Raw genomic sequence first — 13,870 nt, 5'->3', positions numbered from 1 at the left:
CACAACGGGAGAGGCTGCAACAGTGAGAGGCCCGCGTACCCCATAAAAAAAAAAAATTTCTGTGGCAAGCCTAAAAATTTTCCCTGTAGTAGGACTGACATGATCTGCCAATGTTAATATGAAAACGGGTTTGTAAAAGCAGCGATTCTTAGCAGTCATAACTCATCTTCTGGGTTGAGCATCCTTTTTTCCAGAAAGAGGTGTTTAGTGTATACTTCAGACTGAGTGTAGTGATTTATCATTTCCCAGCTCTGAAACTGGCAAGGTACTAAGGGTAATGTTTGTTCTTCAGCTACTTAGCATTTTCGGTTATCAGGCAAATACAACAACCATCACAATCTAGAGCACAGTGGAGTAAAATTCATTTTTTTGGTAAAACAATTATGACAACCCACGTATAATAAAATGCATTTTTCGGTGGTATTTTAGAAGTCTAATAGTTCCGTTTTTTAATTTTTTTTGTGGTATGCGGGCCTCTCACCGCTGTGGCCTCTCCCGTTGCGGAGCACAGGCTCCGGACGCGCAGGCTCAGCGGCCATGGCTCACGGGCCCAGCCACTCCGTGGCATGTGGGATCTTCCCAGACCAGGGCTCGAACCCGTGTCCCCTGCATCGGCAGGCGGACTCTCAACCACTGCGCCACCAGGGAAGCCCTAATAGTTCCATGTTGAAAGGGAGACTTCCATATTGAAGTATTTGTATTTATTAAAATGAGTTTTACAAAATAGCTCCTAGAATTTGTTTATAAAAAAGGCGCCTTCTTAGTGATCTGACAGAAACTCAAGAAATGAGGACTAGAGACTTGTTTTTTCCAAGCATAACTCATGCTTTTAAAGAAATTTGGAAGATTTGAAGCGAAAATAACATTTAATGGAACATTTGATTGAAAACCATCATTTTGACTGATGTCTTTATTCCTTGGATAAACATAATAACTAACACGTCTGCCATGCTTACTATGAGCTGGACGTTGTTCTAAGTACTTCATGTATCTATTCAATCCTCCCGAAAGCCCATTTTACAGATGAGGAGACCGAGGCACAGAGGGGTTGAGTTGCCTGCCTGGAGTCAGCTGGTGCATGGCAGAGCTGAACTTCAGACCTGGCCTTGGGGCTCAGTGTCCAGGTCCCCATCTCCACCCTCTAATGCCTCCAAAGTCAAGGTTCTGCTGGATGTTTTTATTTGAAGTTAGCTTGGCAAATTCTAACGGCACACAACACATTTAGCAAATTTTAGTACTTATGGAGCTTTTGCAGTGAGCATTTAACAAGAATCTAACTAAAGCTGGTGAAGACAAACGAACAGAACATAAGCCCCAGCAATTTCCTGGGTCTTACCCCAGACCTACAGAATTAGAACCTGGGGGAGAGGGGTGGAATGCGGAGGGGAAACGGGAAGTGGGTTGGTGAAGACACCAGTGAAATATATTTCTAGAACCTCCTCAGGGGATTCTGATGCACAGCCAGGGTTCGGAATCATTGGTAGAGGGTCTGCATCTTTTTTTCTTTAAGGCTTGTTTGGCTTCTTAGATAGGGATGAATTGGAAGATGTGTCTTAACATGTTGGAGATAAACATGGTGGCACAGGGCACCCAAGAGAAAGATGGAGCATTTGCTTATGGTATTCACATTTTCAGTGGTAGGATGTTGCCTTTTCACCTGGTTCCTTCCAATTCTCTTGTTAAAACCCATAACTTTTGTCAAGAAGTTTGTAAATATCAGCCATGGGACAGAAGAGCCATTTCCCCACCAGCCTCCCTGGCCCACATCTGAGAATGTGGTTTCACCATAGCTGTTGAAACAGAAGAGATTTATCATTTTTTTAGCACTCTTATTGTTACCAGGTTAGGGTGAATTGCTCCCTGCAGGATGTATTTAGTTTCACCTGTGTTTTTTTAGAGATTACTATTTATATCTCAATTGCTCATGTTCATCTTAGTTACAGGTGAAATGAAAGAACTTAGAGGAAGAATATGCATGTTTTTATTTTTATTTTTTTTTTATTTATTTTTTTTTTTATTTATTTTTTTTTTTTGCTGTATGCGGGCCTCTCACTGTTGTGGCCTCCCCCGTTGCGGAGCACAGGCTCCGGACGCGCAGGCTCCGGACGCGCAGGCTCAGCGGCCATGGCTCACGGGCCCAGCCGCTCCGCGGCATATGGGATCCTCCCAGACCGGGGCACGAACCCGTATCCCCTGCATCGGCAGGCGGACTCTCAACCACTTGCGCCACCAGGGAGGCCCGATATGCATGTTTTTAGAACACATAGAAATCATAAGAATGGCCATGAGAAAATCTTGCCCTAACTTTTTTTTTTTTTGGTAGCTGTTTGGTCATTGTGAAAATAAACATTACCTTTTTGCACAGTGGGATGATTTCTATAGAAATACCTAAGTTCAGGGCCTCCCTGGTGGCGCAGTGGTTGAGAGTCCGCCTGCCGATGCAGGGGATATGGGTTCGTGCCCCGGTCTGGGAGGATCCCATATGCCGCGGAGCGGCTGGGCCCGTGAGCCATGGCCGCTGGGCCTGCGCGTCTGGAGCCTGTGCTCCGCAACGGGAGAGGCCACAACAGTGAGAGGCCCGCATACCGCAAAAAAAAAAAAAAAAAAAGAAATACCTAAGTTCAGAATAGCCAAGGATTTATAAGCTAGACATGAAATGAAAATGAGGAACCACACGCTGTCTATTTGTGCAGGAACAGAAAAGTGAATGCCCGTAATTTCACCCATCCCTCCCCTGGTCCTACGTGTGTTGCCCTGTCATGGCTGTAGGTCAGCAGAGCAGGCTGCCTAGACTGGGTTCTGAGCCGTTCGTAGGTATTACCAAGGGCTGCCGGGGCTTGGAAAAGACTTCTGAACTGAATAATAAAAGCTCATGAAAGACAGAGAAAATAAGATTCCAGCAGAGAAAATCTTTGTCTTTGACTGAAAAGATAATTAATCTCTCCAAAAGTAAATGAAAGGTTATACAGTCCTTTATTTTCATTTAGCCTTTTGGTATGTGGAAGAGGAAAAGTGTATATTAATCATCTTTGTTTTGGATAAGATGGCATCATGGTTCATTTATTTAGAAATGAATATTTGAGGTTGTATCGAGAACTTTGCTTTCCCTTTCTGGCACGATTAATTATGTTTCCCACCATATGACTGTTAATTGTTCTGTGAATTAAAGTCATTTTATCTCAATGACATCTAGGATCTCAGTCAGGATGCAGTTCAGAAATAATTTGAAAATGCCAGCAGAGCGGATGTACTGAAGAAAATCTATCTTGAACTTTGAAGTACTGGGTCATATTAATGGGGTGAACCCAATCTTTATGTGTAGAGACACAGAAGAATCTATCTTAAGGGCTGGTTTTCACCTGACTTATCAATATATCCTTCTAACATCCGTCCACATGGGGCACTGCTTCTGGCTTCCAAGCTGCTCACAAGGGTTACGTACCAATGTATTATTCAAACTCATGCATTAGACAGAACATTTATATAAAAGTGTTTGAAAATCATTTAAGAGTATTTTGTTTAAATCACCTGTAAGTCATATGAAACAACCGCCATGAAATTATAGGTAGAGACTTGTAATTTGGCATACATTTCTCAGTCCTCTAGAGCAACTGAAAATGCAGAAGGTTTATAGATCTTGACATTTTGTTCTTTTTATAGATGAATAACATATGGGTCAGATCAGGATAATCTTATCAGAAGCACTTATAAATATTAAACATTAATATGAAGTTGTCATGTCATTTTAAAGAAAAACAAACTCAAAAGACTACCTTCATTTTGTGTACACCATCCAGGAAATGTGATTATTTATCCAGCAACCTCAGTGTTCAGCTTAGTTGAACTTGCATTAGAAATGAAACAAGCTTTTGTCAGACTGCATAAAAGTGTATGAAGTTCTCAGAGAAAGAAACTGAAGAGTTCATGGTGTTTCCTTTTCTCAAAGGGCTTAGAGTTTCCAATAAATTGATACTGGCTCACAACATGAAATGAGTGTGTTGCTTTTGGTGTATCTGCATTATAAATTGTACTTTCCAAAGTCTATTTAACCTTTTAAGACATGTTTAGAAGGAGTAGAACAAAGAATCTTTCAGAAACTTTATACATTTCTACTATTTATGTCTTTTTGAAGTTACAGTAGTAATTTGAAGGTGAACATCTCCGTCCTGTGTCTTTTTCACTCTTTCGAGGTTCAAGATCATTTGCCAGATACTGCTTTAAAATATACTGTAGACCTGAAATTTACTCTGTGTTTTACACATTTATGTGGAATTCAAAATTTTACTCTACCTATACCTCAAGAACATGTAGTCTAAACGAGAGGATAAAGCATGTACACAAATCACCATAATCTAACTTGGATGGTGAAGTAGAGGCTGAACATTCCTACTTGCCTTTTCTTGTAGACGTATCAGGTGTGATGTCCATTGAACAGTCTGCATTCAAAACGAACAGCATTAGGACTGTTAGAGCTCAGGATGAACACCGACGAGGCTGCAGGCATTTCATATAAAGGTCTCTGCCTTCAGCTGAAGATGGGGAGAATACTTTGGTGACCTTTATATTTAAACAAAAACCTAGGTAGCATGTTACTTCATTGAAATAGTGATTAAACATTTGCGTTTCGGCAAACTGTCTGGTTGACCATCATGTTTGTGTGTTTCTAGGGCAGTAGAGGTGAAGAAGGGCCAGTAGGAGCCCCAGGACTACCAGGTAAACTGGTAAGTAAGAGTTCTAGTCCCTGGCAGTTTATTTGCTTCATACGAAACACAATACATTTTTTAAGAGAAGGAGAGAAAAATAATTTACAAGGGGTAATTGCATCATCCTTACTTGATTTCTATTCCTATGTGAACGTGTGAAAATGTAAATGAGGAATTTCAAATGAAATCTAGGAGACCCTTAAAGGGTCTTAATCAGTGTGGTTTGGAGCATTTATTTGAAAACGGGGAGAGATACAAAGTGCTACATTTAGCTCCTGCTTGTTCTTGGACTTGGAAAGCAAGTGCGTGAATGCTGCCGTGTACTTCTCCAGCCGTGCTTGTTTACACAGCCAGCGAGGCGGGGACTCAGCTCAAAGAGGCCACTGTTGGGAAGGGGTGCTAGCCCTGGAACTGGGGACCTCGGAGGTGGGATGGAGTGGGGGCGGGAGCTGGCTCTCTTCTCCTGGGAGTTGGGAGAGTGACAAATTTTAGAAGCAGAGTTGAACCAACACAGCACATTTATTCTAGACAGGACTCCACACACCCAAGGTTGCGTCTGGCTGATGTGCTTTCGATGTTGCGGTAGCAGTGGTTCTGGGGACTCTGTGTTTGTCTTTCAGGGTTCTCTCGGCAGCCCTGGCCTCCCTGGCTTGCCTGGCCCCCCTGGATTTCCTGGAATGAAAGGTGACAGGGTAAGATACCTAGCTGTCCAGAAAGTTCCTTATTTGGAAGGGTGATTTCTACTATGTTGAGAAACCAAGGTCGCTTTTGGCCCAATGGAGAATTTTTCTAGAAATTACCATAGAGAGCTATCAAGAAAGATATCTTAAATTACTGAGTTGCGATTAAGAAACAAAAAAATCTATTAATATAGTAATTTATCAGAAGGGAAAAATAAAAGCTGAGTAAAGTAAAAATTTCAGCTGTAATCACACATCCTATTCAGTTCTAAACTTCCAGTCCTACTAGTTACATTTCACACGGATGTGCTCAGGGGACACTTCGGCTTGCCAGTCACTTTTCTGGACAACTGTCAGTTTCTCCAGGTCTGACCTGACTCTTGGTAGGTGGTGGTGAGGCGATGGGGATTATTCATACTTGTTCCTATTCACCAGCCCAATAAGGGGAGTTGGTTCGTTTGAAATTATATAGTTAAAAACCTCAAAACACTGAAAAAAGTATATTTTATTCATTGCAGGGTGTAGTTGGTGAACCTGGTCCAAAGGGTGAACAGGTAGGTGCCATGTGTGGAATGCAGCGCTTAATGTGCCTTAATGTGCTTTACCAGCAGGGGGCACTGGCTGATCTGCGGTGTGGGTAAAATGTGGAGGCTCAGTGTACTTCTTAGTGAGTGAAACGCAGGGTTTAATTTGGTCTGTAGCCTTATCTACCTTTTTTTTTTTTTTTTTTTTTTTTTTTTTTGCGGTACGCGGGCCTCTCACTGCTGTGGCCTCTCCCGTTGCGGAGCACAGACTCCGGACGCGCAGGCTCAGCGGCCATGGCTCACGGGCCCAGCCGCTCCCCGGCATGTGGGATCTTCCCGGATCGGGGCACGAACCCGTGTCCCCTGCATCGGCAGGTGGACTCTCAACCACTGCGCCACCAGGGAAGCCCCTTATCTACCATTTTAATGAGCCGGAGCGCATGATGGCTCTGCCTTCAAGAACACACATTGTCCTTCCTTTGAAAAGAGTGGCCCTGTCTCTTAAGCAACAGATTGGTTTACTCCAGTCTGATGAGGCCTTCCATAGGCGCATCATAATGTTTTGTTTTTTCTTTACCAAGACCTTCGCAAATAAACAATGCATGTGAATTAGAGTTAGTCCTTGTCCTGGTGTTTTGTTTTTTTTTTTCTTCAACTGTAAGAGCCCTTTTAAAGTATTACCTAATTATAAAATTGCTAGATATAGTCATTAATCCTTACCTTTAGCAGAAACTCAACTTCACCTTCTGGCTTTTCTCTGGGCTGTTTTCTGGGTTGGACAAGCCCCTGACAGCTAGATAGGAAAACCACTGAGATCATTTCATATTTCTGCATGATCTTGGGGGCACTGCAGGGACTTTTGAATGCTTCTCAATGTTGACTCGTTCAAATTGAGCCAAGGAACTAAGAATTTTTAAAAAGTGACTTTTAATTTTTAGGGTGCCTCTGGTGAAGAGGGAGAACTGGGAGAAAGGGGTGAACTGGTAAGACACTTTTTTTTTCTGGTTATTGATGGAGATTCACTGATGTTGAACTGTATTAGAAACATGTGTACTTTTTCTTTTCTCTGACCTTGCTATCCTTGCTGACTTCTTTAAAGGTAATATGTTTCTACGTAAGCTAAAAAACAACCCCCGAGAATCGCACCCAAGATCAAGTAAAGTGGAGGGGAAACACGCCAACATTGATAGACGTGGCCTTAACTGTTGGGAGGACAAAGCGTTCCCTTTGGAGGGCATGTTTTCTGTGGTTTTCCGTGTAGACATTCAAGGTGATTCTATATGGCTGTAGACAAGTCTATGAATAGTGTCCATCGTGGAAACAAAATTAAAGCTTTATTATAGTTTGTATTATAGATTATTGTAGTTAGAGAGTTGAGGCTCCCAAGTTTGACCGTGGGTACTCTCCATGGCCTTTTGGAGTCTAAGACCCTCCAAAGAAGTGATTCCAAGTCCAGGGGAGCCTTCTGCTAAATCCCCAGGAAGGTGGGGAGGAGAGCAAGTCATCACCTCCACAGCACTGCTAGGTCTGCTGGCGCATCCTTTATGGTTATGACACAATCTAACAGGACCTCGTGTGGAAACTTATGCTTGGTCCTTTGGGGTGTGTGTGTGTGACAGAATTCTCAGAAAATAGTTTCAGAGAGCTTTTAGGACAGGAGAAAATGCTGATAGTGTCTTATTCAGAGTTTTAGGATTTCAGTTAACATCTGAATGAGGCAAAGCTTCCTAACTATTAAGTAAATTAGAAAAAGGGTGATTTCAATTTTATTTTCTGTTGAAACTGTTCATTTTATTAGCTAAGAGGATGTTTTATTCTTTATTTATTTTTAAATTTTTGTTTATTTATTTTTGGCTGCACTGTGCAGCCTCTGGGATCTTAGCTCCCCTACAAGGGATCGAACCCGTGCCCCCTGCATTGGAAGCATGGAGTCTTAACCACTGGACCTCCAGGGAGGTCCTTAAGGGGATGTTTTAAGTCATCTTGTTTTGTAGTGGACATGCTGCTAAGATGAGCTGAATTCATACCTAGAACTAGTGGTGGGAGATAGTCAAGGGTTTTTTTTTTAAGCATAAGAGCATGCATATTTGGTTTGATACACTTTTGGGGATGAGTTTAAAAATATTGTTAGAGTTTCAGAAATGAAGTCATCTGATTTAAATGTCTATTATGTTTTATAACAGCATGCTAGCTTAATGTCTTTTGACTTGCACATTTCAGTTCTCCACACCTAGCCTTTTAAATCTGAATGCAGCCTTGGAGAGCTGTGATTCAACCCTATTATTTAACAGACAAGTTAGCCAAAGGCTGGGAGGTTGCAAAGTTTACACTGGGTCCTGAAGTAAGTAGCAGAGCTGGGACCAGAATCCAAATTGTGAATCTAATTTTTTTCTGTGGTGTCATGGTTCTTCTGTTCATGGTTTTCTGTTGAGTTTGGCAGCATGATAACCTTTTTAGAGTTTTTAGTAAACATTGTTCTAATATAATTTTGTTTTATTGATTTAGGGAGATATAGGATTACCTGGCCCAAAGGGATCTGTAAGTATAATGAACAGTAACGGTATAAAAAATAAAAATATGAATAAAGCTATAGAAAATGCAATGCTGTGCTTTATGAAATCATTCTAGAAAATTCAATTCTAAAAGGACTTACCTTTAAGGAAATTAACACCTAAATTTATTCTCTAAGTAGTGGATTAGTCCAAAGAAAAAACCTCACAACAGTGTAAATGGATCTGCCTTTTGACCTAATTACTCTAAAGGAAGTTGTTTTTTTCATATTAAAGTGGCTCACTGAATATACGTCGTAATTTCTTCCACAAATGGTTTATTTTATAAGAACCGACCTGTGCTCTGCAGTGACAAGAACATAAGTGAATTTCATTGTCAGTCATAGCATTGCAAATATTTCAGCAATTTTCTTAATCTTCTGTGTGTTCTCGTTGGGGAAGTAAGATATAGGCACGATACCTAAGAAAATACAGATAATTATTAGAGCGAGAAAATAACCATCTCATTTAATTTATCATTTTACAGAAACTAAACTGATGTCCTTAGAGATTAGATGTATTCAGAATTATAGAATCAATTAATAGCAAATCTAGAATGGTTTGCTAATTTGAAAGGAACGCACATCTAATAAAATAAGAAATTTAAGATAATACAAGCAGAAAGCAGGAAGCTCAGACTTCAATCTCAAGTGCATCTATCACCAGTTTCCATTAATCTCCAAGTCTTCTTGTTTCTGGAACCCCGCCCCCGACTTCTCTCTGTCCTGGTCCAACGTGTCATCCTCGTGACAGCCAATGTCATCTAGATGAAAAGATAAAGCCCACTATCTATTCCTCCTCTGCTTAAAACCCTTTAAGAATAACATTTTATAGAATAATTCAGACTCTTAGCAAATGTATACAAAGCCTTCGATGAAGTGGTCTGAGCCTCACCAGCCTCATCTCCGACCTCTCTGGAACGCCATCTGTCTATGGTTCTTTTTACTTGGCACATGCTGTTCAATGCCTTGTGCTCTTCTAGTCCAGGACACTCTTTCTCTTTCCTTAGAATAGTACCTCCTACCTAAGCTTTTAGCCGCATCCTCAGCTTAGCTTTCTCCGGGAGGACCCGCCCAGGCTTGGTTACAGTGCCCTGCCCTGGGCTCTTCACACAGCCCTGAGATGGAAATGATTACATTATATTATCTTACCTGTTTACATACTGCCTCTAAACCCCATGTGACAGTCTCAAGCTTCAAATAACATCTTTATGCCTAAGAATCTTTGACAGAAATCGTTTAGGATTGAGAACAATGTGAAGAGTAAACCTTGATAGAATTTGGTAATGGAAATCCTCCTTCACTGCCTAGAAATAATCAGTAATGTTCAAAGGTGAGAATTCAAGTTATAAAGGAAAAAAGTGGATGAACAATGCAGGTGTGAAAATGAGTTAATTTCATTTCAATTTGGATGTAATACTAGGAATTAGCTCTTGGTTCATCACCTCCCTTCCTACCCCTGTCTTTCCTGACATGACCCAAGTAATACAGATGAAAGTAAAGTGCACCGTCCCAGAATCAGGGCAAAGAGTTACTAACAGAAAAGCTTTACGTTTTCTCAGTGATTTCAGCAAGACAAAGCTGGCAAGTGGGTGTGAGGTCTGCATGCTGGTTTCTACATCAGCATATCCCTCCTCAAGTAGGAATTCTTTCCCAAAGACCCAGGGCCCTTGTGACATCCTGGTCATGTTGGCCCTTGATCTCTTCATCAAAAATGCCCTGCTGCTTGTTCTAGCAAAATTTCAGATGTTGCCAGCAAGGTAATACACTCTTGAGTTGGTCTCCTTTGTTTTCCACCAGCTCTTTAGCGCATTCTGAATTCATTCTGGCTTCTCCTCCGGGTTTTTTAGAAGTTGCTATGGTCTTGCATACCAGTCACCCGACAGTTCCCCAGGCTTCGTTCCATAACACATGCTTAGCTTTCCCCCTTGACCCTGACTCTGGAAATCGTTTAAGCCATAATTTCTTCATAGAGGCAATTTTGACAGGTTGACTAAGATGAACATCAATTTTTTTTTGTATAAAGCACACTCCGTGAGCTTTCTTTAGATGTGTCTAGTGAAAGCCTTGCTTCATCACCTTTATTTCTTCAGTTTAAAACATTTGAGCTTTTGAACAAGTTGGCTTTTCCTAGATAAATGTTGCGTATGAAAAAGAAGCAGGATTGAGCTGCTTTATGAACATTCAGATCTTGAGCAGTGGTGTTCCCTCAATGTCTCCTGTGCTTTTATCTTCTCGTTTTTATTCTGAAAACTACAGTCCACTGAAACTACTTTGCCACAAATTCCACCAGAGGTAGTTTAAGAAAAAGTGAATTAATTTAGTCTCTCTTTAAAGCAGTTTTTGTAGATGAGGACTTTAAAGATGCTTTTAGTGGTCTGCTTTCAGAAGAAAAATTTAATTGGTATATGCTTTTGTGCCAAGGAAATAATTGGTTTATTTTTAACATCTTTAATGTTTAGATTTTTAACTTCCTCAATACTTAGATAAACTATGGACTCACTCTTTTTGTTCTGGCATTTTAAATGCATTGATTTAGTTTTATGTTAGTATTTGATAATTCCTGGATACATCTGGCTTCTTCAAATTCTTCTCCAAAGAATGTCATAAAGGCTAAATAACTTAGGTTCTTGGAAATATCTTTATTTTATGCTTTCTATATGGGTGATATAGAATGTGACATGTCTTGTGAACTCAGTGGCCTTTCTGTGGCCAGAAAAAGTTAACATGTTTTATTAAAAATTAACGTGCTCTTAGAAGTGACTTAAAGTGTGAAGAATGTGGTTTTTAAATTTATTCTTCCCATTAACATTTTGAAGTAATAACTATACCCCAAAGAAGGATCTTTAAAACGTTTACTTGAGCTGGAATTCTAAGAGATTGGAGAGCTGCTGTGTGGCATTACGTGTGTTTACCTTGAGGGTTTGTAAGCTCTGAGCAAACGCGGCTTGGGAGACGGAGTGTAAGGAAACCCACAATTTCGTGGCAGCGCTTGTATTAACATGAAGCAGACACATTCCTTGTGTCTAGCCTGGACTTACAGTGTGCCCTTGTGTTCCAGGCAGGTAGCCCCGGGGAGCCTGGCTTGAGGGGACCGGAAGGAAGCCGGGGGCTTCCTGGGGAGGAAGGACCACAAGGACCCCCTGGCCCGCGAGGCGTGCAGGGAGAACAGGGCGCCACCGGCCTGCCTGGGATCCAGGGCCCTCCGGTGAGTGCTGGGCAGCCCCTGGGGTTTCCCTTTGGGGACTCCATCCCCCGGCAGGGAGCTCGGGGGTAGGACCAGACCTCGCTCCTCAGCAGCATGGGGCCAGCTCTTCTGGTTCCAGACACCTGGTTCCTTGCCCAGCCTGTCGGTTTACCATTAAACAATGTTCTCTTTGTGGTTCCGTGTACAAACTGGCTTCTGTCTTTTCTGTCCCAGGGCAGAGCGCCAACCGACCAGCATATTAAACAGGTTTGCATGAGAGTCATTCGAGGTAAGTAAATCGTCGCTGCTTGGCTTTTTGTGTGCTTTAAAGGCGGGGGATTTTGAATAAGAGTAATTTCACGTCTGTTCCATACAATTTGTTGCCATGTGCAACAGCTTATAGCCTCAAGGAAAAATATTACCTTTCTGGGCTCGCAAGGATTTTTTTTTTTTTTTTTTTTTTTTTACCAATGGGGTTAATTTACAAGAAAGCATGCACACACACACACACACACACACACACACACACACACACACAGATACACATTTTTTTTTTTTTTTCGGTACGCGGGCCTCTCACTGTTGTGACCTCTCCCATTGCGGAGCACAGGCTCTGGACGTGCAGGCTCAGCGGCCATGGCTCGCAGGCCCAGCCGCTCTGTGGCATGTGGGATCTTCCCGGACCGGGGCACGAACCCGTGTCCCCTGCATTGGCAGGCGGACTCCCAACCACTGCGCCATCAGGGAAGCCCGATAAAGACACATTTTCCCCCCCTTTGGAACACAAATTCTAAGGCTCTTTCCCCTCTTAATATTCTACCACTTGGTGTGTACCTGGCACTGACCTAGGCTCTCTATATAGATTATATGAGAAGTAACTGGCAGAATTCTGCCCATAAGAAGCCTATGGAGATTGCTATTTATTATTTGATTCTGGTTGGAACCAATTCTTTCATGAAGAAACACTCATCTCTTGTGTGTTCAGGAGATAGTATAATTTGTCTAGTAGAATCATAGAGTTTTTCAGAATGAAATGGTCCCCTCTATATTTGAAAACCAATATCACAGACATCTTATCTTGAAAGGGTATTTCCAGTTTAAACATTAAGTGTTGAGAAAATTATGACTTTATGTTAACTCTTACTTAAATAAGGCCAACTTAGGATACCTGCATTTGAACAATTTAAAAATCTTGTTGAGAAATGTGTTTCCAATTCATTTTCTCCTTCATACCCTAAATTAAAAAAAAATACACTAAAATATTTCCCCTATTTTAATGGGAAAATGTTCTTGTTCTCCATGGTTTTAGTGGATGTTTCTTAATCTATTTAATGCTTCCTGAAAGAGCCTACACAGTCATGAATTTTTAAGACAGGCAGTGACCATTCCTAAGAAGCAGGCTTTCTTTAATGTCTGGTGTCTCTTCCAAGCATGAAAAAACTTTTGAGAAGGAGAATTAATAGAAAGTCATGAATCCTCAGGGTATTTCATATAACTTAATATCTTCAAGCTAAAAACATGAGCCTAGGTCTCAAATGGTATCTCAGTACTAATTCTGGACAATGTCCTTGCATTTGAGAAGCTTCTGGATGTCCACTTCTTCCTGTGTTGAGAAGCTCCCTTTCTTTTCGTCCTGGGTTTTCAGGTAACCAGCCAGGTTCAGGTGACACACTCCTCTCTTTGGACACCGCTCAGCCCTGAAGTTTAAGGTCTTTTATCCCCTTGTCTCAGAGCAGCAGGACCAGATCCATCCAGGGAGGGCTGAACAAAGCAGCACCAGTGAAACTTCCTGGCAGAAGGCCCGTGGAAAATGACCCAGCTTTATTCAGGCCTCACCAGCAGTTCTGAAGCTCTGGTGGCACATTTAGAAAAAAGGCTCTTGAAATAGTTCTTTTTTTCGTTCGAATCCCTTTCATATTTCTGACTTCCCTGGACTGTTTTGTTTATTATCTTTTAGAGCATTTTGCTGAAATGGCTGCAAGTCTCAAGCGTCCAGACTCCGGAGCCTCGGGCCTCCCCGGGCGGCCTGGCCCCCCTGGTCCCCCAGGCCCCCCTGGAGAGAACGGTTTCCCAGGCCAGATGGGACTTCGAGGCCTCCCGGGCATGAAGGGCCCCCCCGGGGCTCTTGGTTTGAGGGGAGCGAAAGGTAAGGCGTTTTGTCCACGTGGAACCAGGAACACACACTGGCTTTTTTCAGACGAATTCACTTGTCCTAAACTGCCAGGTAT

The 13,870-nt window shown here is 41.9% G+C and overlaps 1 protein-coding gene across 1 annotated transcript in view; it reads left to right on the top strand.

Annotated features, from left to right (window-relative positions):
• COL9A1 (collagen type IX alpha 1 chain) overlaps positions 1 to 13,870 on the top strand; it is a 62,192-nt gene that overhangs the window by 33,834 nt on the left and 14,488 nt on the right. Inside the window, exons 24-31 of the mRNA XM_060114762.1 lie at positions 4,668 to 4,721; positions 5,324 to 5,395; positions 5,902 to 5,937; positions 6,846 to 6,890; positions 8,413 to 8,445; positions 11,517 to 11,663; positions 11,877 to 11,931; positions 13,600 to 13,788. Coding sequence (XP_059970745.1) covers positions 4,668 to 4,721; positions 5,324 to 5,395; positions 5,902 to 5,937; positions 6,846 to 6,890; positions 8,413 to 8,445; positions 11,517 to 11,663; positions 11,877 to 11,931; positions 13,600 to 13,788 — 631 coding nt within the window. The remainder of the gene's footprint in view (positions 1 to 4,667; positions 4,722 to 5,323; positions 5,396 to 5,901; positions 5,938 to 6,845; positions 6,891 to 8,412; positions 8,446 to 11,516; positions 11,664 to 11,876; positions 11,932 to 13,599; positions 13,789 to 13,870) is intronic.

This window comes from Mesoplodon densirostris, chromosome 12, assembly GCF_025265405.1.
Source record: "Mesoplodon densirostris isolate mMesDen1 chromosome 12, mMesDen1 primary haplotype, whole genome shotgun sequence".
Lineage (NCBI taxonomy): Eukaryota > Metazoa > Chordata > Mammalia > Artiodactyla > Ziphiidae > Mesoplodon > Mesoplodon densirostris.
The sequence above is the reverse complement of the archived record's forward strand: the minus strand, read 5'-3'. Positions and strand labels throughout refer to the sequence as shown.